This window comes from Berghia stephanieae, chromosome 1, assembly GCF_034508935.2.
Source record: "Berghia stephanieae isolate SIO BIC M18660-M18661 chromosome 1, UCSD_Bste_1.3, whole genome shotgun sequence".
Lineage (NCBI taxonomy): Eukaryota > Metazoa > Mollusca > Gastropoda > Nudibranchia > Aeolidiidae > Berghia > Berghia stephanieae.
In genome coordinates, this window is record NC_088360.1 from 138480985 (window position 1) to 138508026 (window position 27042).

Consider the following 27042-nt stretch of genomic DNA (forward strand, 5'->3'; position numbering starts at 1 on the left):
AATAATTTTTCAATTTGTATTTAGATTTGATAGATCGATATTGCTTAAATATATCACAAGATTACATTAGAATTGTGACTCTCTATCTGACACTCACTTTCCCTGTGGGGTTAAGCTCGTTTTATTTTTAGATATTCAGTTTTAGTTTTAATCTCCCCTCAATCATTTACTGTAAGCAAATTACAAAATTAAAATTTTAAAAGTTAAAATGTAGACTCTTTCCCGCAAAATTACGGGCTTTTAAAAAAATCAGTTTGGTAACAAAAAAAAAAACAAAAAAAAACCAGTGCGACATGGAATTGTCTTTCTTCTAAGATTGAAGAGAACAACTTCAAGGTCTTTTTGCACCTTATGATCTTTGCAAGTTTGAGCATTAATCCTTCGCACCAGACCGTACCGTACGCCGCTGATAGGTCTATGAATACAGGACCAGTTTGCTGTTTCCTTTCGATATGCTCTGTAAGGGCAATGACCTAATCCGTGGTGCATCTCCCTTCCCTGAAGCCACTCTGCTCGGGGGAAGGGCGGCGTCTAGGACCGGCCCCCATCGATTCAATAGAACACATTCCAAAAGTTAGTATAGGCAGCTCAGAAGTGTCTGTAACTGTCGGCCTCCCTCGCCGGTTTCCCTGGCTTCGGGGTGACAACTATCTTAGCATGAGTCCATACTTGTGGAAGCTTTCTTTATGCAAGGACGTCAGACATTGCATCTGCCAGCCAGGCCCGTGCCCTGGAGGCCAAGATGTGTCACCATATCGGGATATACGCAGTCTATCCATGCTGCCTTGCCGTTCTTTACATCGCTAATGGCAGCACCCACCTCTCGAGGACTGAACGTGGATGTCCAATCCGACTCCTCCGCAGATACCGAACCCAAAATTGTACGGTATACCTTGCGGACACCGTGCTCCAAAGACTGATTCGGGACCCGTTTGCTGCGGTTCTTTATGTTCTTGGCAATTGCGAAGCATCATCGATGGTTTATGATCCGATAGGGGCTAAAAGCTTAATTAAGTCAAACGACCGAGGACGTCGAAGGAAGCAACTAAGGGTGGATACACATGGAAGCAGGTTGAGAACGCCCAAGGAAGAGTCAAATGGTGAAGCATCATCAATGGCCTATGATTTGACTGGGGTTGAGGGCCAAAGTCAAGCGTCGAAGGAAGCAACGAGGGGCGCATACACACGGAACCAGGTTGAGAAAACAGCTCAAGGAAGAGTCAATTGGTGAAGCATCATGGATGGCCTATGATCTGACTGGGGTTGAGGGCCTAAGTCAAGCCAAGTCCGTAAAAAGGGTTAACTACCCTTTTAAAAATAAAAGATCAAGTAAAACAATTCAAATTGTCTACAAAATTTAATGGGTTTCTGATTTCTTCCAAACAAATATCCAGATTTGACATACTAGGAAATAATTGTCAAAGTGAGATGATCAAAACAGTTCTTATAATAGGTTTTTATCATCTCACGCCTCTTTATTTCATTGCTTTTTTCTGTTTTTAGATACATAAATACCGACCTTAATGTGTCAAAATACCTTTTCATTTGGCTATTAAATGAAATTTTCACTATAAAGAATGCTATTGTTATAAGAGGAAATTTTTTTTGATGAAAATAATGATTAAAATGTGTTGTTTTTTTTTTTCAGTGAAGACTCTGCATTTTAATGTTGCTTTGATTTCCTTTGGTCTCGTTTCTTGTGTGGACAGATTTTTAATGTCATCGTAAAAAATGACAAAAAGGTTTTCAGAACTATTATGTCCGTAGAGAATCGTGGCTTTAACGAGCTGTCAGTACCAAGCCGATTGTGTTAAATCAAGTGATCGCTTTAACTCACTCAACCCTAACACTGACTATAACCGTAGTTTACCCGGGTTACTTTTACCCCATGCCTATTTATTACATTTTTCTGAGACAAATTACAGGCGTAGTATCAAAGCGTAATAGTTTTGGTTTTTACATGTTAATGGTAGTTGAATAAAACTCTCTATAAACATGCTCATTTTTAATACATATTTCCAATTTCCAAGTAGCAAAAATCTCTAGGATTGAGTGAGTTAAATGAAATTTCCATTATTAAAAATATTAACATTTTTCTGGACAAAATACATTACTGCAGTTTGGTACGGCTGAGCGTAAATGGTTTAATTTCTTTTGGTCTTTTTTTCCCTGTGTGCGTAAATTTTAAATGTATTCATAAATAGTGACAAAAATCTGGATTTTAGAGCTGTAATATCATTATTGTCGCTCTCTGAAAAAAACAAAACATGTTTTTGAAATTATGGCCAAAACTAATCCTTTTAATTTTGATTGATTGGACTTACCCTCATCTTCGCGAAGTCCCAGGTTTGAGAGGTTTTTTGTTGGTTTTTTTTTGTGAAGACAAGGGTCATTTTAATACATTGATATTTGAAGGACGAGTTTTCTGGTCAAATTTTTCAATACGTGTTTTGTTGGCGTTTTTTTTTTTTCAGAGTAGGTACAATAGTTCAGGGACTCGTTTTTTTAAACGAGCTGTAATATTCTAATGGGATTGTTTAAAATCAAGTGTCTGCGATGAATGAAAGTTCCACTATTAAGAAGTCAATTGACCCATTAATTTGACATTTGATGACAATGGACAATGTCAGTGTTAGTATCAAAAAAGTCATTAATTGTAAGCTGTCGTCATCAATAGGCTTAAAAGTCAAGAGGAAAATAGCATGGTTTACAATAACCGTTTGAAATTAAAAGTTGTGTAAGTTTCCATAGGTAGGTAGATCTAGTTGCTTGGAGTGGCTATAGGGAATGAGATTAGCGGAAGAGTAGCGTCCCTTGATTGGACGTCACCCATAGTCTGTGACGTCACCGACGGAAAAGTTATTAGAGAGAGAACGTCATGTTGGTTGTGCGCATGCGCCTCTCGTCCTCTCCGCGAGCACGAGAGACGCATGCGCACAACCAACATGACGTTCTCTCTCTAATAACTTTTCCGCCGGTGACGTCACAGACTATGGGTGACGTCCAATCAAGGGACGCTACTCTTCCGCTAATCTCATTCCCTATAAGCTATTATAAGGAAACAAACTTCCATTTTATACTTTGTAAGTCGCTCGTTACGCGTCTTTTTTTTGTACTAACTCTAATACTACCTTTCACTGCCTACCGTCGGGCTTCATTCACACCTGAGTTGAGTTAAAGTTGATTTGAACAGAAAGCAAACAAAGAAATTGTGAGAATAAAAGATAAAAACAAGATTGTGAGATTACTAGTCTCACATCAACAAACATACAAATCAATCTGTTCACGAATTAACCGAAAAATCATTTTTTAAAATCAATTTGAAATTTTTCTTGCGATTTTAACTGTTTGAAGATTGCTTTCACAATCAAATATATTGGATTTCTAACATTTTACTTATGGGGCAGCGTGGCTCAGCGGTATGGTCTTTGCTTCGTACCCGAAATGTACCGAGTTCGACTGCTACCCGTCGTGCTGTGTGGCCTTGAACAAAGTCACCTTGTGTGGCCTTGAACAAAGTCACCTTGCCTTAGATCACTTTTCATCGCTGCACTGCGGCTGACGCCTCGGCTATTCCAGTCTTCTCTTGGAATAGACGCTAAAGAAAAACTCCCCCTTAGGGATGAATAAAGGGAATTTATTTTTACTTGTTACCAATCGTCTAAAAACGGTATTATTTCAGAGTGAGCTTTGTGGTCATGTGGTATGGCACTCGCCTTCGAACCGTAAGCCCCGGGCTCGTATCTCGCAAAGTTGAATCCGTCACTCACTCAAATTAACCCACCGTTCAATGAGTACCTGACCACCTGACTGTCAACAACGTTGTCCCCGTCGAAATAGAATTGCAATATCGCCTACCAGAGGCAGAGGTCATGTCGTAATCCTGCGTGCTGATTGGTTAGGTACCCCTTGTCACGTGCTTTGAGCACGTTTAGTGGACATTGCGCAATATAAATACTTGAATGTTTTGATGTTTTGATGTTTGTTTTATTCTAAAATCAATATCCAATTATGCTTGTTGTAAAAATCGCTCACCATTGTGTGTTTGTGTGTGTTCGACACATTTTCCATTTCATTTTGGTTTTTAAAGCGAAGTCTTCCTGACTTTAAAACAGCAAAAAGAAAACACTTGGTCACTGCGAAACGACTTAGAACCAACCATGGTCGTAGCAAAGAAAGTCTCTTTCGATGGAGACTCATTGACTCATCAATCTGCCAATACTGCAAAGGGGCACGTCAAACCATCGATCATCTGGTCCTGCAATGCCCAGTAACAAAATTAGAAGGGGGGTACGAAACAATCTTTGAAGCCGGAGATGACCTGACATCATGGATCGACAAACATAATCTGGAGGTGTAGCCATACGCTACTACTACTACTACTACTACTACTACTACTACTACTACTACTACTACTACTACTACTACTACTACTTCTACTACTACTACTACTACTACTACTACTACTACTACTACTTTAAAGCGATGGCAATTTGCCCTTTCAAAATGAAGTGTGGTTTTATAAAACTCATAAACTCCGTTTTTCTCCAGTTTGAGATATTGAGGATTATTTCCCCTAAAATTTCTCATTCGGTCTATTATTTTATCATATTTCAAATTCACGCAAATCTAGGGGAACTCTTGTGCCATTATGGGACAGCGTGGCTCAGCGGTACGGTCTTTGGTTCGTACCCGGAAGGTATACCGAGTTCGATCACCCGCCGTTGCGCTGTCATGTGTGGCCTTGAGCAAATACACCTCGCCCTAGCTCAATTTGCGGCGGTGCACTGCGGCTAACGCCTTAGTTATTCCAGTCATCCCTTGGAATAGACCCTACAGAAAAATTTCCCCTATGGGATGAATAAAGGGATTTTTTTTTTAATTGGATACACAATAATAACAAATAAAGTTTACATTTCAATTTTTCTTATGGATGGAACATCTCAAAAAGAACAAAAACGACTACAGTTTTAACCAGCTCATTATGTTGTATAATGGCCAGTGTGTGTGTGTGTGTGTGTGTGTGTATGTGTGTGTGTTCCACGCGTTTTCCAATTCATTTTGGTTTTTAAAGCGATGCAAATAGTGTTCAACAGTCGTGACGTCACTTCCCTCGTAATAACTTAGTAGCTGATCTAAACTTTCGGAACATTGGCGGACGCCCTTATGAAAGACTTCTCCGACGAGTATAAAAGTGTATCCAGAATAGAAAAACATTATAAATCTGATCATGTTTTGACTTTAATACATTCTGATCACATGACATGTGAAAAAGTTCTAGCCAGCATGAAGAATGAAAAATACCAATTTCCTTTGTTTAGAACCAAGCTGCTCGTTGCTGGGCGGACGTGACATCAGACTATTGAATCCTTTCAAATCAAATTATGAAGTGTGTCATTTTGTTTTGTTTTGTTTTTTTAACAGGACTATCTTTACCAGTTACCAACTGGACGAGCTGGAGAAAGCTTTCAAAGACGCCCATTACCCGGATGTTCAAACCAGGGAAATTCTTGCCATGAAGACCAGCCTACCAGAGGACAGAATACAGGTTCGTCCTAGCTTTATCCACCTTTATCCAATAAAAACTGCCTCTAAACTTGAGCTTTTATATAGCGCAATATCCACTAAACGTGCTCAAAGCGCTTTACAAGGAGTTCCTGGCCAACAGCAACACGTAACATGTATCACGAGACATGACGCCTGTTAGGCGATATTACAATTTTTTCCCGACAAAGTCAACGCTGTTAACGGCCAGGTACTCCTTTTGCACCTGAGTACGATGAGAGAATGTGAGGAAAGAGTCTTTTCCAATAACTCAACTACACGCCGAGTGAGGCTCGATCCCAGGACCTATGCGTTATCGATTGACGAAATCCTGAGAAACTCACAACATTGCCATCCGGAAGTATAACGGACCAACACACACACACAACTCTGTGTAACCATGAACTTTTATAGTCTTAATAATACAGTTAAGTGAGAGAAAAAATTGAGCTTTTATATAGCGCAATATCCACTAAACATGCTCAAAGCGCTTTACAAGGGTCCCTGGCCAACAGCAACATTTAACATGTAGGACGCCTGTTAGGCGTTATTACAATTTTCTCGGACAGAGACAATTAATCATAAACATGGATGGCAAATTATAACAATAACAAAGACCCGAGTGACGTCAACGTCATTCTATCTATAAGACCAATTAGTAGCTCAATTTCAAATGACTCTATTCAACATTTCCCCCCAAACCAATAGGGACATACGGAAACAATGGTAAGAGAAATCTAGTTAGTGTGTTTTCAATGTAAGTCATTCCCAGACACGAAGAAAATAGAAAAAATAGACGTAATTTTGTTTTTAAAAAACCTGGTTCTTTGGTTCTTTGACTCCGCGTCACGCTTCAAGGTTCCCCTGCTCCCCTGTGACTTAGTCTTAGCTACCCTAACAACCGTCACTAACTTTAACCCTTTTAGGGCGAGACAAATTAATTCATTATTTCAAATCATATTATTTTCTCCTGTTACTTTATCTATAGTTTGTTATAACTGCAATGCGTACACACTGGAAGATCACGTATTATTTAAAATTTTGACCAGAAAACTCGTCCTTCAAAGGATAAAGGGTTAAACCGTGGCCTTCGTAAAGTTATGGCCTGATACTGACCAAAAAATGACGTCAAAATGCCAGTCTTTTGCCACAAAAGAAAACAAATCGTGAGTTGTATTCAATTGTTCAACCAATGAAATAACTTGTTTCGATGAGCTCTATTAACGACAACTCACCAGGCGGTGCAAAAAAACTAATAATGACGTCAAACTGCCAGTCCTTTTGGATTTCAGTATCAGGCTATAGATAGTTCGAAGATGACGTCACTCAGGCCTTTGTTATTGTTTTTGCCATCCGCGTTTGTGAGTTGTTCTCACTAAACTGTATTAACCAGACTATAAAAGTTCATGGTTACACATGGTTTGTGTGTTGGTCCGTTATACTTCCGGATGGCAATGTTGTGAACTCCTTGGCCAAGCGCATTCTATCTATAACATAACGATGGCTACGGTTAAACCCGTCTGTAAATCATATATTATTTCGGTCCAAATCAAAACGTTCCATTCACAGTAAATAAAGATAGCATATTATGGTATTTAATAACAAGAGATGAAGTGAGTAGGAGAGTGCCAGAAGACAATAGAGAATAAAAAAATTTAGCGGCGGTGATCGGGGTTTGAACCCGCGACCTTATTGGTACGACAACTCCGCCTGGCCGGTGAGAGCGTGAATCTACCGTATGAGCTATCCACGATTCCAGGTTAGACTAAAATCGAACTATAAAGGGTTAAACTCGCCTGTAATCCTTCCTTTCTGTCCAAATGAAAGCAATCTTATCTTGACAGTGTTATAAGCTAGCATAACATGATAATATTAGTCACTAGTAACTGCGTTAGAGACACATCGAACAGCGCCTGTAAAGAGTTAATTAAACCCGTCTGTTAATTCCTTCCTTTCTGTCCAAATCAAAACGTTCCCTTGACAGTTTGGCCGTAAGCCAAATCGTCGGGTCGCCCGTTCGGCATCAAATTTGTATGGCTTGATGTCATCCGGACGAGCAGAGCACAATTATTAAGAGAAATAGGAACAAAGACACTTCAGCAAATCTATTATAATACTCTCTGTTCTTAACCCTTTAACCGTTAGTCGTTAGTCGATAATGTTGTTGTGTTGGAGAATGAGCTTCTTCGACTTATGACTTAAATGTCCTTTCTTAACCCTTTATCCGTTAGTCGATAATTTATTTGGTGTGGCGGAATAGTCTTTGATTCTGTCCTTAAAAGCCTCTATTTTCAACCCCTTTAACCGTTAGCCAATATGTGGCGGAATGGTCTTCAATTTTGTCCTTAAAAGCCTCTATTTTCAACCCCTTTAACCGTTAGCCAATATGTGGCGGAATGGTCTTTGATTCTGTCCTTAAAAACCTCTATTTTCAACCCCTTTAACCGTTAGCGAATGGTTTTTGATTTAGGACCTAAATCTCTGTTCTTAACCATTTAACCGTTAGTCAATGTGGTGGTGCGGAATGGTATTCGACCTAGAACTAAATTCTCTATTATGCAGCTATATGGTCTAGTGGTATGACACTCGCTTTGGGATCGGAAGGTCCTGGGTTCGAGCCTCGCTCGGCGCGTAGTTAAGTCCTTGAAAAGGGCTCTTTTACTCACATTCTCGCTCCCGTACTCAGGTGTAAAATGAGTACCTGGCCGTTAACAGCGTTGTCTCTGTCGAAAAAAAAAGTGTAATATCGCCTTACAGGCGTCATGGCTCGTTCTACATGTTGCTGTGTTGATGTTGACCAGGGACCCCTTGAAAAGTGCTTTAAGCAGATATAGTGGATATTGCGCTAAATAAATGGTCAAATTTTTTAATTCAGTCCTATGCATACAGTTCTACACAGCATATTTCTGTTTTGATAAGATTGGCCTAAATATGATACCAGGATAGAGTAGTAGTAGTAGTAATAATAATAATAATAATAATAATAATAATAATAATAATAATAATAATAATAATAATAATAATAATAATAATAATAATATTAATAATAATAATAATAATAATAATAATAATGATGATGATAATAATAATAATAATAATAATAATAATAATAATAATAATAATAATAATAATAATAATAATAATAATAATAATAATAATAATAATAATAATAATAATAATAATAATATTAATAATAATAAAAATAATCCTTTCTTTAAAAAATATAGCATTGTGGAGAACATTGTGCTTATTTGAGTCAATAAAAGAATTGATACGGCGCACAACTCTACTGAAAGATTTGAAAATTAGAAATGTATTTTTTACAGATAGATAAACAGATAACTTGATTTCCTTTTATAATTTAAAGTCAGTTTGAAAGTTCGTTGAGTCAAACAGATATCATAAAATATGTACCAACGACGACACTTGACTCCCAAAATCAACTAATTTTGACACTGTAAAAAGTTGTCAATTTGCGTCATCTATTTATGACATCAAGTATTATTATTACTTCCGTTGTGTTGTTGATTTAGCAGTGATCAGTGTTGTTATGTATGTTCTAATTGCGTGTATGTTTGTGTGTGTGTGTGTGTGCGTGTGTGTGTTGTGTGTGGTGTATAGATGTGTGTGTGGGTGTTGGCATTCTTCAGCAAATCGTGGCATTCATAGTGATATTATTCACTTGATCACATGAAGGTATTTCAGTCGCCATTTTGATTCTTTTTTTTTACTATTACGGTTAGCTCGAGATCGAGGATATTTCTTTTTCTATTAAGGTTAGTCATAAGTCTAAGTAAAGGTGCTAGGATGTTTGTATTTCCATAAGTTAAGTAAAGGAGAGACATTCCGAAAGCTCCTACATCCCCAGTATTCTTTAAATTTGTATTTTCACCGTTGATATTTTGTCAGGCATTTATTTATTCAATTTGTCATTATATCTAGAAGTATTTTAAAAACTCTAGAACAAACCTTGATAGATTTGTGAAAGTTTAAAATTTCTTAATTTGACCATTGTTTTGATTTTCAGCCACCATTTTGATTTGTTAAATATTGAAAGGTAGTGCAAAGCAGTCCGAGAGTTGTTTTTTTTTTCTTTAGGGTTAGCTCGAGAGGTTAGTCATAAGTCTTATTAAAGGTGCTAGGAATTTTGTTTTTCCATAAGTTAATTAAAGGGGAGACATTCCGAAAGCTCCTACATCCCCAGTATTCTTTAAATGTGTATTTTCACCTTTGATCTATTGTCAGGCGTTTATTTATTCAATTTGTCATGATTTTTCTATTAGGGTTATCTCGAGATCGGATGATTTTTTTTTCCTATTAGGGTTAGTCATAAGTATTATTAAAGTGATAGGGTGTTTGTTTTTCCTATTGGGGTTAATTAAAGGTACTAGGTTTAATTTTTTCTTGGGGTTAGTTGAGGGAATATATTATTAAATATATTATTGGGCCACACAGAAAAATCAACCAAAGATATACCAAATTACACAGACAACGTTGTTTACCAATCTGCCCTCATTAAATGATGGTGAGTACAGTATCGAATGAAAATAGTTCTTTCCCCGCGAAATTGCGGGTTTTTTCTAGTTATAATAATAATAAATAATAATAATAATAATAATAATAATAATAATAATAATAATAATAATAATAATAATATTAATAATAATAATAATAATAATAATAATAATAATAATAATAATAATAACAATAATAATAATAATAATAATAATAATAATAATAATAATAATAATAATAATAATAATAATAATAATAATAATAATAATAATAATATATTCCTATAGATAGTATGCGCTTGGCTAAGAAGCTCCTAACATTGCCATCCGGAAGTATAACGGACCAACACACAAAACTGTGTGTATCCATAAACGTTCATAGTCGGATTAATACAGTTCAGTGAGCATAACTCATAAACGCGGATGGTAAAAAAACAATAACAAAGACCTGAGTGATGTCATCTTCGAACTATCTATATATAGATAGTATGCGCTTGGCTTAGAAGTTCACAACATTACCATCCGGGAGTATCACGGGCCAACACACAAAACTATGTGTAACTATGAACGTTTATAGTCTGGTTCTTACGGTCTAGTGAGAATTACTCATAAACGTGGATGACAAAAAACAATAACAAAGACCTGAGTGACGTCAAAGTTGTGCTAGACTATTTATAGATAGTATGCGCTTGGCTAAGAAGCTCATAACATTGCCATCCGGAAGTATAACGGACCAACACACAAATCTGTGTGTAACAATGAACTTTTATAGTCTGGATAATACAGTTAAGTGAGAATTACTCTTAAACGTGGATGGCAAAAAACAATAACAAAGGCTCGATTGACTTCAACTTCATTCTATCGATAAAGTTCGAAAATCTCACAGATTGAGGGAGATCATTCCAAATTGGATTCAGTAGTCTGAGTCACGCCGCCCGGCAACGGCGGCCATCATGGTTCTAAACAAAGAAAATCATTACATTTTATTCTTCATGCTGGCTAGAACTTTTCATATGTCTTGTGATCAGAATGTGTAAAAGTCAAAGCATGATCAAATTTATGTTTTTTTTCCTATGGATATGCTTTTATGCTCGCCGGAGAAATATTTCATACGGGCGTCCGCCATTGTTCCGATAGTTTAGAGCCAGTGTTACTAAGTTACCATGCGTCATTAGGAAGGAAGTGACGTTACGACTGTTGAAGAGTATTATCGTGGGTCCAGAATAAACACGATCCCCGCCTGTAAACAGTTTGTTACGAGGGTATTATCTTCAGATCTGTTATTAATGACCATTAAGACTATCGGGGTATTCGTCGGTCTACCCGTCTGTCTGTCTGTCAGTCGGCTGAATACCCGTCTTTGATGCTTTACGCCCAGTTGCCACGATCGGTCCCTTTATTGTTCCTCGCAAAGTGAATAATTCACAACAATAATTGACATTTTCTGTATACGGCAGTTAGTGACATTTTTAATAGTCTCCGTCAATAACAATGTAATTTCGACTCTAAGCAAGACGGTGTTTGCCTTTGAAGTTAGTACATAGCATCATCATTACGCCCTGCCTTCCGCCACGACATCATAAGACATCGTCGTCTCGGCATTCCACGAAGGAATAATATAGATAATTCATCAAACAAGATGTCTGATGTCAACAGGAATCAGCAGTGCTGTCCAAGTGAGTAATCAAATAGTTCAGTTGGAAGAGCACTCGCTTTACACACAAAGGTACTGACATTGATCGTGGGTGGAGTCGAACTTATTGTTCTGACCCCCGCCCCTCTTTCTGTCCACTCAGCAGTAACTCCTTGATACGTTGAAAAGTACTTTGCGATTGATTTGCGTTCTATCCGAAGGGGAGTCAGCAAAGTTGGTGGAAATTGCGCTATACGAAGTATGAGTATAATCTGAGTTTTCTTCAGTTGAATAATGAAATCATACTATATATATATATATATATATATATATATATATATATATATATATATATATATATATATATATATATGTGACCAGCCCTGAGGTGTGCTGGGGATGGAATTTATTGTCGCATATAGATAACAAACGCTTGGCTAAGAAGCTCACAGCATTGCCGTCCGGAAGTATAACGGACCAACACACAGAACTATGTGTAACCTTAAACGTTTATAGTCTGGATAATACAGTTTAGTGAGAATTACGCGTAAACGCGGATGGCAAAAAACAATAACAAAGACCAGATTGACGTCATCTTCGTTCTATCTATATAAAACGTGTATCTTATTTTTCCTCGTAAAGATGAAGAACATTATCTAAATACTAATTCTTGCATTGCAAAAAAAAAAAAATAATAAAAATAATTAACTTTTGAGTTCGTATTTATCTAGTACTATTTTATTTTCCAAATTTACTTTTTGTGGTCTCCGAGTCGTCTCGACATAAAATTACCGTTTACAGATGGTTGGTCACATTAATTTCATAATCTTCAAAGACATTCAATGATAGGAGACAGATCGTTTGCCTTTGTTGTTATGCCAGCCTTACCTTTGATTGGAGAGAGAAAGAGAGAGAGAGAGAGAGAGAGAGAAAGAGAGAGAGAGAGAGAGAGAGAGAGAGAGAGAGAGAGATCCCTCTTGAAAATGTCAACTTTGTACGGAGAAAATGAACTTTTAAGTTGTTGTCTTTTTGTTTTTTTTTTTCCTTTTTGTTGTTTTGTTTTGTTTTTGTTTTGTTTTTTTTAAATTTATTTATTAATATTTTTTTTTTTAAATTGGTATCTTTGATTGTTTGCTTGTTTCTGTGGGTTATTTTGTCGTAGTTGGATTTTGTTGTTTTTAGACAAAATCAAAGTGCGGCTACTTGGTCTTTTGGTATGACACTCGCATTCGGATCAGAAGGTCCTGGGTTCGAGCCTCGCTCGGCGCATAGTTGGGTCATAGGAAAAGACTCTTTACTCACATTCTCTCACCGTGCTCGGGTGCAAAATGAGTACCTAGCCGTTAACAGCATTGTCTCAGTTCGAATGAAATTTAATATCGCTTAAAAGGCGTCATGTAACGTCCTACATGTTAAATGTTGCTGTTGGCCAGGGACCCCTTGTAAAGCGCTTTGAGCACATTTAGTGGATATCGTGCTATTTTAAAGCTCAATTTTGTTTGGTTGTATAGATAGTATGCGCTTGGCTAAGAAGCTCATAATATTGCCATCCGGAAGTATAACGGACCAACACACAAAACTGTGTGTATCCATGAACGTTTATAGTCAGGTTAATACGGTCTAGTGAGAATTCCTCATAAACGTGGATGACAAAAAAACAATAACAAAGACCTGAGTGACGTAAAATTTGTGATAGACTATCTATAGATAGTATGCGCTTGGCTAAGAAGCTCATAACATTGCCATCCAGAAGTATAACGGACCAACACACAAAACTGTGTGTATCCATGAACGTTTATAGTCAGGTCAATACAGTCCAGTGAGCATTACTCATAAACGCGGATGGCAAAAATCAATAACAAAGACCCGAGTGACGTCATCTTCGAACTATCTATAGACGTTCCATGTATTATATTACTTCTTATTTCAACATTCTTTCAACCTGTAAAAGTACATTTCTAAATCATTGACGTAAACAAATCTACTTTTATCCATTTTAAAATCATCTTTGAATTTAAAAATGAACGAATGATTGCCAAGTCCATTTCATCAACCTTTAATCTGGGCTATAGTCAAAGAAAACCATTATCTGTAACAATCTGTAACACTTATTGAATCATAACTGTAAAATCATTAAGTAATGCATAAACAATTTTTCTCTCTGTCTAATTCTTCTATTTTTAAAAGGAAATGAATACATAAATATATTTCAATTAGTCCAATTTTTTTGTTTCTTCTATTATTCCCGTTCCGGCAATTATTGTGATTAATACTATTTCCAAATAACAAATGTATTCCCTATAGACAATCACTTATGATGTTGTTTTCTTCAGTACTAGCTACACATTCGTCTTTTCATAAAGTGTAGATTCTCATTTTATATGAATCCATTAGCAACACAGGGCAGAGAAGAAGAAAGAATAAAAAAGAGTTGATGTACAGAGAGAATGATAGACACATACTTAAGCTTCAAAGAACACATCCACTGATCTTTAGTTTAATTCTCACTTGCGTGACAGCCGCTTAAAGTGCAAAAGTCGATAGCAAGTACCCAAGTCATGTGTATCTCACCGACTTACTCACTCTCTTTTATATATATATATATATATTATATATATATATATATATATATATATATATATATATATATATATATAATAAATTCACTCACGTATATTTCAGCCAAAACGAACATTTCAATGATTCTTTCATCTCCTCAGTTGGCAGATTCTGCCAATTATTTATTTAAAAAAAAAAAAAAAAAAAAAAAATATATATATATATATATATATATATATATATATATATATATATATGCGTGTGTGTGTGCGTGTGTGTTTGTGTGTGTGTATGTTCACATTTAATATTTATTGTCATTTATATACCAATATTAACGTCACCCACACCCCACTCTCAACCAATACTAATCTAAGAATTCCAATGCCCTCTGAAGTGCATCAACATTAATTAATTCATTCTAACGCCCTCCTCTGTCTGCCTCCCCCCCCCCCCCCCCCCCCCCCCCCCAAAAAAAGCCCAATACCCCAATACCCCATGCGCGATATGCAGCAGAAAGGCTACACAAACACAGGGCCGGTTTAATTGGTGAAATTGGTTCCTAGTTAATTCGAACTGAATCGTATCGCTGTGATTAGCGGGACGATACCTCGAGTCATCGTGGAGAGACAAACGTGATTGCGCGGATTGATACCAACGGGTAATCAATACTGTTTTATTGTACCCTATTTACTTTCCATTTGCCCAGCACTGCTGTTTACAGACGGTTCCTCTCTTTCTTTTTCTTTTTTTCCCCCGTAATTTCTTTTTATTCCATTATTCCGATTTACTGGCTCGCCCTTCTGTTGAACGCGCTAATCAGTTTTTAGCATTCTGTCATAACTCTGGAAAAACACGTATATAAAATTTTGGCCAGAAAACTCGTCCTTCAAATATCAATTGATTAAAATGACTTTTCGTCTTGGTAAAAACTCTCATACATAAGAATTCATGAATTCCCAGGTTTGAGAGATTTTTTGAAAAGATCAGAATTATTTTAATCGATTGGTATTTGAAGGACGTGTTTTCTGGCCAAAATTTTTAATTCGTGTTTATGTTCGGAGTTCGGAGTACGGCACCGTTGGTGTCAGTGGGCGTATCGTGGGTCTTTTGTGCTGGGGGATCTAATGAAATAATACAACCTTGTCAAGCTAGCGATACTGATGACAGGGTATCGTCGCCATTCAATTGAAAACTAACCCTGTTTTGATGGAATTGCAACAGACTTGTTTAAACTGTCATAATATCTTATTACGTCCCTTTATAGTACAATACGACCTCGGTTGTTATTTTTATTTTATTTTTTTTTGTTTTGTTTTGTTTTCATTCTCTTCTCGTCGCACATTGCAACATAAGCACAATATGTCCCACCGTCTCAAATCGGTATTAATTCGATACGATTTAGACGCTAACATCGATTTCATTAGTCCAAAATATGAAACTTTGGTTAATTGGATTCAATAGTCTGATATCACGTCGCCCAGCAACGTCGGCCATCTTGGTTCTAAACAAAGAAAATCTGTACTCTTTATTCTTCATGCTGGCTAGTTTTCATATGTCTTGTGATCAGAATGTGTAAAAGTCAAAACATGATCAGATTTATAATGTTTTTTTTTTTCATCTGGATACACTTTTATGCTCGTCGGAGAAATATTTCATAAGGGCGTCCGCCATTGTTCCGATAGTTCAGAACCAGTTACTAAGTTACTATGCGTCATTACGAAGGAAGTGACATCACGACTGTTGAACCCTATTGAGCCCTTGAAATAGCGATCGTTTAAAATGACCAAAATCTTGAAAAATATCATCGAAACTAAAATCAAAAGAACACACACACACACACACACACACACACACACACACACACACACACATTCGAGGCGTTCCTATTATCCTTAGTAATCTTTTTTTTTTTTAATGAGCTAGCAGTCTACATTTTTTTTTCTCCTGCACTCATCTGGGGTTTTACTACATCTACTATCTGGTCATGAAATCCAGACACACACACAATTTTTTTTTTTATTTAAAATGTAACTGCTTGAAACTCGTAAAAATAAATAACAACAGTAAACGAAATAGGCGGTTGACTTTAATAAACTAAGACAAAAAATATCGACTTTTCGGGTTTCCTCTCTACCAATAAAACAACGACACATTGTGAGATGTGAGAATGGCGTTGATAAGGTAAATAATATTGAGCTTTAAAACATTAAGCTTTATATAACGCAATATCCACTAAATGTGCTCAACGCGCTTTACAAGGAGTCCCTGGTCAACAGCAAAATTTAACACGTAGGACGGGACATGACGTGTTAGGTTATATTACATTTTTTCGGACAAAGACAACGCTATTAACGGCTAGGTACTCATTTTATACCTGAGTACGGTGAGAGAATGTGAGTAAAGAGCCTTTTCCAAGGACTCAACTATGCGCCGAGCGCGAGGCTCGAACGAACCCAGGACCTTCCGATCCGAAAGCGAGTGTCATACCACTAGACCACATAGCCGCACAATGGTGATGTTATAATGTAAAATGGTCAAATTCAACTACCAGTCATTGTAAACCAACAAAAAGAATACATTTTGGTTAGAAATAGTATAGTTGAGATAATTGGATGCAATAGTCTGATGTCACGTCGCCCAGCAACGGCCGCCATCGTGGTTCTAAACAAAGAAAATCGGCACTTTTTATTCTTCATGCTGGCTAGAACTTTTCATATGTCTTGTGTCAGGACATGTAAAAATCAAAACATGATCAGATATAATATGTTTGTTTTTTTTTCCTCTGGATACACTTTTTTGCTCATCGGAGAAAAATTTCATAAGGCGTCCGCCATTGTCCGATAGTTAGAGCCATTACTAGTTACCATGCGTCATTATGGGGAAGTGACGTTACGACTGTTGAAGCAAATTGGATGGGTATGATTATAAAATACTTGCTTTTTAAAATGTCAAACAATTTACCTTTGCCGCTGTGGGACCTCGTTCAAAATTTCAATCGTAGAAGTTTCAGATTTTTATATTCCTATCCTTGACTTCGGGGGGTCCCGATCGATAACGCAGTTGGTAGAGCATTCGTTTCACGCGCAAAGGGGCCGAGATCGATCCCGAGTGTAGTCAATATTGGGTTGGGTTTTTTTTTTACCTCCCCCCTGTCCACCCAGCAGTGATTGGATAGCTAGGTCTGTTAGATCTGGCGGAGAGTACTTTGCGATAGACTAGCGTCCTATCCAAAGCAAATTGCTATTGTCCGTTTCACGATATAGAAACCAGGATAAACTCCGGCTCCACGGACCCTTTAGCTCTGAGGGACTATTACTTAAAACAACAACAATATTTTTGTAATCGAGTCGAACGTTTCAGGTACACAACCCTCTCGCCAGGACACGGACAAAGAATGGCAAAGTTATTAAGAAAACGGCAATAATAACCTGCTAGTCCATTTTATTTTTTCTCGACAACATGTCAGTGACAGAAACAATGTTCAGTTCATTCCATAGACAGAGAGATATATATGACCGCATGTCAAAGCGTATGTCGATGCACTCGGTTAGGGAAATTGATTTCAACCCCAAATACAAACTGGTTTAATTCTCTACGTCATGCTGAGTAGATATTTTTGCTTTGAAACTCTATGTCCAATTCCTCATTTTGTCTCTAAATTCACTTTTGAGTCTGAATCATCCGACATAATACCGTTTTGAGACGAGGTCACATATAAAAGATCGCAGAATACCTCTTTATACTCAGAGAGTTGTTTGCACGTAGAATACACCCTCAAATCCGATAACGATTGAGGCTCTAGCACATCAACCTCCGTGTCTTCACGGACTTCAAAGGCGACGGACGTGTGGAGATGTCTTCGGGGAGTTGAAATCAAAACTGGAAGAAGAACAAGATGCAGAGCTGCCCTCTTGAAAAGTCAAAAAGTCCGAAGTTTCCAAGGGGGAAAAAATTAAAAGGCCACAAAAAATAGCATTACAAATGAATGATTTGCCCTCAGGAATAATCAAAATATGCTCCAAAGTCCTAAATATTATTAACTTTAACTGAGCTTTATATAGCGCAATATCCACTAAATGTGCTCAAAGCGCTTTACAAGGGGTCCCTGACCAACAGCAACATTTAACATATAGGACGGGACATGACGCCTGTTAGCGATATTACAATTTTTCGGACAAAGACAACACTGTTAACGGCCAGGTACTCATTTTACACCTGAGTACAGTGAGAGAATGTAAGTAAAGAGTCTTTACCAAGGGCTCAACTATGCGCCGAGCGCGAGGCTCGAACCCAGGACCTTCCGATCCGAAAGCGAGTGGTCATACCACGAGACCACATAGCCGCACGATATAAATACAGTTTCTAAGCAGCCAAACATCTCCTTTTCAACAAGATTTATTGATTCAAAAACGCCTATGAAGTTCTCTAGCGGGAACCTAAAATTCGTAATTCCACGAATTATTCGTAGGACTTGGCAGGTCTGAAAATGGATTTCTAAGACTACATCAAATCATTCTAGAGTGTTGAAAAGCAGGGAAAATAACAACCCTAGTCTTTAGAAGCATGTATTTTTATTGTTTGCGCCTCTGTGCGCGTCGCGTCGAGCGAGGTTTTGCTTTGTTTCTTTGTCCGTGTCCTGGTGAGAGGGTTGTGTACCTGAAACGTTGACTGGATTACAATATTATTATATTGTTGTTGTTTTAAGTAATTAAGAAGGTGTTAAGTGCCCTGACTTTGGCAGGCCGGTTTTATTTTCTGGACAAGCAAGAACTTTAATTCACTGTTATTATGTCGAAAATCATTGTTGTCATATTATTATTATTAGTATATTATTATTATATTATTATATATTATTATTATTATTATTATTATTATTATATTATTATTATTACTATATTACTATTATTATTATTATTATTATTATTATATATAGTATGTATAGTAGTTATATTATTATTATTTTGTTTGAATAGTAGTAGTATAGTTATAGATAGATTATATTTATTATTATTATTATATTATATTTTGATTATATTATTATTATTTTATTTTTTTTTTTTATTATTTTCATTATTAGGATTCACACAGTTAACTGATTTTTGAATTTTTTTTTTGTTTTTGTTTTTTGTTGTTTGTTTTTATTTTTGTTTTTGTTTGTTTTGTTTGTTTTGTTTTTTTTTTTTGTTTTGTTGGTTTTTTTTTTTTGTATTTATGATAATTGATTTCGGAGCCATTATGCCCATGGAGCCGGAGTTTATCCCGATTTCTATAACTTGTAACGGACAATAGCAATTGCTTGCTACCCTTTGGATAGGACGCTAGTCTATCGCAAAGTACTTTCCACCAAACCTAACTGACCCAGCTACGCAATCACTGCTGGGGGGGGGGGTGAACACAGGGCTGTCAGAAAACAATCTCGACTGCACCCGGAATCGATCTTGGCCCCTTTGATTGTGAAGCGAGTGCTCTACCAACTGAGCTACCGGGACCCCTTGTACTAATGACAGTCAACTCTTTTTTTTTCGTTAAAATAGAATCACCGTGACATGAGACTGACTCCTATCGTAGCCATCGTTATGTTATAGCCTGACACTGAAATCCAAAAGGACTGACATTTTGACGTCATTATTTGATTTTTGCACCGCCTAGTGAGTTGTCGTTAGTAGTGCTCATGGAAACAAGTGGTCCCATTGGTTGAACTATTGAATACAACTCACGATTTTTTTTCTTTTGTGGCAAAATACTGGCATTTTGACGTCATTTTTTGGTCAGTATCAGGCTATAACTTTACGAAGGCCACGCTCCTATTCAGATATTTTCATTGACGATTCCACAATAGGCTCTCTAAAATTCTATTTATTGTTTGTTCCCAAAAATAATAAAATTCATTAAGAAACGAACGAAAAAAAAAAACAATAAAAGGTCAACAAAACAAAAACAAATAGATTGTCGACAACAACAAAATATTGACCAAAAAAAAAAATATGCGTCGGCTCGTTTTGGCTTTTTATTCTTATCTTATCTTATTTTATCTTACTGAAGGCTTAATAGGAATTATCCTATAAATGCCTTATACAATGGTTTGTAATTACAGAATCTCACATAGCTTGTATTGTATCATTCACAGACAGTTTTACACAACTTTGAACGTCAGGGAAAATGTCTCAATACGGCAATGTAAAATCGGATTTTTATTTTTGTTGTGTTTTTTTTTTTGTGTTTTTTTTTTCTTGGGAGGGTTTTTTTTTTTTTTTTTCAAATCAATTTTAGTTTTGTTTGTTCAGTTAATTTGTTGGGGGCTTATTTTCTTTTCGTTTGTTTGTTGTTGGGTTTGTTTATATTTGTTTGGTATTTGTTTGTATTTTGTTGTGGTTTTATTTTTTTGTTTGTTTGTTTTCTGTATTGTTTTTTTTTTGTTGGGGTTTTTTTTTTTTTTTTTTTTTTTTTTTTTTTTTGTTGGGTTTCGTTTTGTTTTTTGTTTTTTTTTTTTGGCTGCTTGATTTGCTTTGTCTTTTCATTGTTTTCTAAAAACGCACGTAATTAATGAATAAACCACGAGAGGCCGTTAACGTTGTGGAAGTCTTTCATAATAATTTGGTTCCACCATCAAATGAAGATGTACTCGTACCCGTGATCCCTCTCTCTCTCACCACCATTCCATTACGCCACGGTTCATTGCACACGGATTCATTCCCCCTCATCAAAGACACACGAGGGCGGCGAGGGAGCCGGCGATGATTTGTCGTGTGAATAGCCAATGAGAAACAAGAAACCCTCTCAGCAATATAAATTCATGCTCATTAAACTTTCACCCACCCTTTAACAAATGAATGGAAACACAATAATAATGGGAAAACGAGGGACAATGGAATTCTCTTTAAAATGAATAAGACTCGCCTCGCCCTGTTTGAAGCACACAAATTCTTCATTCTCCAGTTTAGAGACCTGACGTATTTTCAAAAAAAAGTATCAATAAATGTTATTGTCGGGCACAATTAGCATGAATTGATAATGTTCGTAGTTAGAAAATGGCCCAGGTTTGATCATGGTTGAATTATGGAGAAGAATTATAATAGCCGAGTGGGGTTTCCGAGAATAGATCATTAAGTTTGTCTGTCATTTGGTCTAAGAAAGGAATTCATGCATCAAACAGAGCAGTTACATCATTTCTTGTTAAGTTATGCACCATTGTTCCTGTTTAATGCCCGCCACTGTACGGGGAAGAGCAACTCAATTCATTACTTCATTGCGGGGAAGGGGGGAAAAGGGGCGATAATTCACTTCATTCGACAAGGCGGGCGCGTCATTTTGACCAATTTAAGACGATTGGATTCAATAGTCTGATGTCACGTCGCCCAGCAACGGCGGCCATCGTGGTTCTAAACAAAGAAAATCGGTACTTTTTATTCTTCATGCTGGCTAGAAATTTTCATCTGTCTTGTGATCAGAATGTGTAAAAGTCAAAACATGATCAGATTTATTATGTTTGGTCTTTTTTCCTCTGGATACACTTTTGAGCTCGTCGGAGAAATATTTCATAAGGGCGTCCGCCATTGTTCCGATAGTTTAGAGCCAGTTACTAAGTTACCATGCGTCATTACGAGGGAAGTGACGTCACGACTGTTGAAGCGTATTATTTATAAATTATTATGTTGAAGTCAAACTGATCTTGTCAATGGAGGGAAATTATCACCTTACATACTAAATACCCACTGTACGTGGAAGAGAATCTCACTCAATGTAGATATTATTCCAATGCGAAAAGGAATAATGAGAGCTGTTTTCACTAGACTCAAAGTAAGAAACAAAAATGAATTATAACAGCCTAAAAAAAAACCCCCAAAAAAAAACAACAAAATACCAAACACGGAATGTTCCGGACTCAAAACCCGAGATAGAGATAGAGAGAGAGAGAGAGAGAGAGAGAGAGAGAAAGAGAGAGAGGGGGAGAGAGGGAGAGAGAGAGAGAGAAAGAGAGATAGGGGGAGAGAGGGAGAGAGAGAGAGAGAAAGAGAGAGAGAGGGAGAGAGAGAGATAGAGAGAGAGAGAGAGAAAGAAATATGAAAAAAAAAATACGAAGAAAAAAAGAAAGAGAATGTAAAACTTGAAAAGCAAAATAAAAAAAAAAATAAACAAATAGAATCTAAAATGGAAAAAAAACACGATAGAGTAGGGAAAACACACTGCGGCAAAGAAAGAACTGAACAGGTGTGTATGGAAGGTGCCAGACAAAGCAAGAAAGAAAAATACAAGAAAAAAAAACATCCCCCCAAAAAATCAGTCGACCTCGACTGGGGATCGAACCTCGGACCTTCTGATTACTGGTCAGACGTGCTACCATTACACAACAGAGCCTCCCGATAGTTGGGACAATGTTAATACCTATGTTCTTTACAAAGGTGCGCGTTTTAGCCCAACCGAAGATAGAAGGAGAAAAATGGAGAGAGAGAGAGAGAGAGAGAGAGAGAGAGAGAGAGAGAGAGAGAGAGAGAGAGAGAGAGAGAGAGAGAGAGAGAGTTAGAGAGAGAGAGCGAGAGAGAGAGAGTTAGAGAGAGAGAGTTAGAGAGTTAGAGAGAGCGAGAGAGAGAGAGTTAGAGAGTTAGAGAGAGCGAGAGAGAAATTATGTAAAACGTTGAAAGACAAGAAAAAAATAAAAATAACAACAACAAACTAAAAAAAATTCAAAAAAACAACAACAACAACAACACAAAAAAAACAGCAAAATAAAAGTAGGGAAACACAACACACAGCTCACAGATCATCAACCTTACCCAACCAAAATATTACCTTACAATGTAAAATATGTGTGGTTGGAGTGGATTGGGGGGGGGGAGGGTAGGGGGGAGGGGGGGGTAGGGAGATAAAAGATAATGAATTTATGATGATATTACAACTGTATCCATCGATCATCGGTGAACATCGCATTCCCTGTTGGAGTTGACACAAGATACCGCATATCAATTAGAATAATTATTTCTTTCATTCTCTGACAAAACACACTATAGATAGTATGCGCTTGGCTAAGAAGCTCGTAACATTGCCATCCGGAAGTATAATGGACCAACACACAAAACTGTGTGTATCCATGAACGTTTATAGTCATGTTAATACAGTTCAGTGAGCATCGATAGTTCGAAGATGACGTCACTCAGGTCTTTGTTATTGTTTTTTGCCATCGGCGTTTATGAGTAATGCTCACCGAACTGTCTTCACCCGACTATAAACGTTCATGGATACACACAGTTTTGTGTGTTGGTCCGTTATACTTCCGGATGGCAATGTTATGAGCCTCTTAGACAAGCGCATACTATCTATAGATAGTATGCAGATGACGTCACTCAGGCCTTTGTTATTGTTTTTGCCATCCGCGTTTGTGAGTTGTTCTCACTAAACTGTATTAACCAGACTATAAAAGTTCATGGTTACACAGAGTTTGTGTGTTAGTCCGTTATACTTCCGGATGGCAATGTTGTGAACTCCTTGGCCAAGCACATTCTATCTAAAGATAGAACGAAGATGATGTCAATCAGGCCTTTGTTTTTTGTTTTTGCCATCCGCGTTTATGAGTAATTCTCACTTAACTGTATTAACCAGACTATTAACGATCATGTTTACACAAAGGTCTATGTGTTGGTCCGTTATACTTCCCGATGGCAATGTTGTGAACTCCTAAGCCAAGCGCATACTGTCTATATATATTCATTTAGTCCCAAAAATTAACAACAAAAACACACACACACACACACACACACACACACACACACACACACACAAACTTTTACCCTAACATCGATGTTATATTTCCGCAATAACTCCAATTTGAAGAAGAAAAAGAATCTGAAACTTGAGATTTATTTTGGCCATATTATTTCGTATTCTGAAAATTAAAAAAAAAACACATTATATAGATAGTATGCAGATGACGTCACTCAGGCCTTTGTTATTGTTTTTGCCATCCGCGTTTGTGAGTTGTTCTCACCAAACTGTATTAACCAGACTATAAAAGTTCATGGTTACACAGAGTTTGTGTGTTGGTCCGTTATACTTCCGGATGGCAATGTTGTGAACTCCTTGGCCAAGCGCATTCTATCTATATTCATTTCGGCCTAAAAGTGTTTGTTTTTTTTTTAATTTATTTATTTTTTTACTCCTTACACCGAAAGCTTTAAATGCCTCCAATTTCCAATGTATTAACTCACTCAATCCTAGAGATTTTGCTATTTTTCAAAATTGGAAAAAAAATGCATTTTTTAAAATGAGCATGGAGCCTACATAGATGGTTTTATTCAACTACGGTTAACATGTAAAAACTAAAAACATTAGCTTTGATATTAGACGCCTATAATTTGTCTCATAAAAATGTAATAAATAGGCATGGGGTAAATGTAACACCGGGTATACTACGGATATAGATAGTATGCAGATGACGTCACTCGGGCCTTTGTTATTGTTTTTGCCATCCGCGTTTGTGAGTTGTTCTCACTAAACTGTATTAACCAGACTATAAAAGTTCATGGTTACACAGACTTTGCGTGTTGGTCCGTTATACTTCCGGATGGCAATGTTGTGAACTCCTTGGCCAAGCGCATTCTATCTATAGTCGGTGTTAGGGTTGAGTGAGTTAACAAAAGAATTCTTGAGACCTGAATTATTTTCGCACTCTGAACCAAACACATTATCTATATTCATTTAGGCCCAAGAATAAATTTTTAGAATTTTACACCTAACGCCCATCCATTTAATACATATAACTCCGCTTTCAAAAAGTCTGACTTTGAGAATTCTTTAGACCGTAATTATTACAAAGTAAGAAATTCAGGAGCAGGCACTGGTGTAAGATAAAGAACTGAACAAGTGTTTATGAAATATGACAGATCATCATCATCATCATCATCATCATCATCATCATCATAATCATCATCATCATCATCATTATCATCATCATCATCATCATCATCATCATCAATTTCCTCATCATTAGATCATTACCATCACCATCATTGCCGTCATCATTATCATTCATCGGTGTGCCATTGGTGCAACTCTGATCAAACGAACATAAAGGAAATTTAATGTTAAGAAATTGAACAATTCATTTATTGATGAGATATCCAATTGTTTTGACAGAAGAATGCGCAATGTTAGTTAAAATACAAAGGACAGAATCAGAACAATTGAACAAACAGGTAAATATTTCATAATACTATCTGATTATAGCATTCTATTTGCATATCAATCAATGAAATAAAAAAATAAAAACAATTTAAAATTGACCTTTATATAGAGCAATATCCACTTAATGTGCTCAAAGCGCTTTACAAATTATTCTTGGTCAACAGCAACATTTAACATGTAGGACGGGACATGACGCCTGTTAGGCGATATTACAATTTTTCGGACAACGACACCGCTGTTAACGGCCAGGTACTCATTTTACACCTGAGTACGGTGAGAGAATGTGAGTAAAGGGCCTTTTCCAAGGACTCAACTATGCGCCGAGCGTGAGGCTCGAGCCCAGGGCCTTCCGATCCGAAAGCGAGTGTCATACCACTAGACCACATAGCCGCGCTCACAAATGGGCACTGGTGAAACAGAAAAATCTCAAAGATATAATATCTGAAACATTGCTGGACAAAGTAGAGAGAATTTTTTTTTTTTTAATGAGTTGGGTTTTTTAGGGACAGCGTGTCTCAGCGGTTCCTTCCGGTCTTTGGTTCGTACCCGAAAGGAATCGATTTCGATCATTCGCCGCCGCAGCGCTGTGTGGCCTTGATTGAGAAAGTCACCTCGCTCTAGCTCAATTTGCGTCGCTGCTCTGCGGCTGACGCCTGGGTTATTCCAATCTTCCCTTGGAATAGACCCTAGAGATATATTTCCCCTATGGGATGAATATAGGGAATTTAATTTATTTATTTATTTATTTATTTATTTATTTATTTATTTATTTATTTATTTATTTATTTATTTATATAGCGCATCATCCAATAAACGTGCTCAAAGCGCTTTACAAAGGGTCCCTGGCCAACACCAAAATTTTCACATGTAAAACTGGACATGATGACTGTTAGGCGATATTACAATATATTTTGGACAGAGACAATACCGCTAACGACCAGAGGCACTAATTAATTTTACACCTGAGTACGGTGAGAGAATGTGAGTAAAGAGCCTTTTTTCAAGGACTCAACTATGCGCCGAGCGAGGCTCCAACCCAGGATCTTCCGACCCAAAAGCGGGCGTCATACCACAAGACCACATAGCCGCAATTTAACTCACTCAACCCAATCACCGACTATATCCGTATTTCCCCGGGGCTACTTTTACCTCATGCCAATTTACTTTATTTTTCTGAGACAAATTATAGGCGTAGTAGTATCAAAGCTAATGTTTTTAGTTTAAATAGATAGTATGCAGATGACGTCACTCAGGCCTTTGTTATTGTTTTTGCCATCCGCGTTTGTGAGTTGTTCTCACTAAACTGTATTAACCAGACTATTAAAGTTTATGGTTACACAGAGTTTGTGTGTTGGTCCGTTATACTTCCGGATGGCAATGTTGTGAACTCCTTGGCCAAGCGTATTCTATCTATATGTTAATGGTAGTTGAATAAACCTATCTATGTACATGCTCATTTTTAATACATTTTTTCCAATTTTGAAAAGTAGCAAAAATCTCTAGGATTGAGTGATTTAAAGCCGTTACTGCATGTTTTAAAAGCTACAGCGCTTTAGTTTTATTTTCAGCCAGACGCTCATTTTTATACTAGAGTATGGTGAGAGAAAATTTGAGTAA

General features: G+C 36.9%; 1 protein-coding gene across 1 annotated transcript in view; it reads left to right on the plus strand.

Moving 5' to 3' along the window:
• LOC144963342 (uncharacterized) overlaps positions 1-27042 on the plus strand; it is a 58479-nt gene that overhangs the window by 22886 nt on the left and 8551 nt on the right. The window contains exon 3 of the mRNA XM_078897287.1: positions 5425-5548. Coding sequence (XP_078753413.1) covers positions 5425-5548 — 124 coding nt within the window. The remainder of the gene's footprint in view (positions 1-5424; positions 5549-27042) is intronic.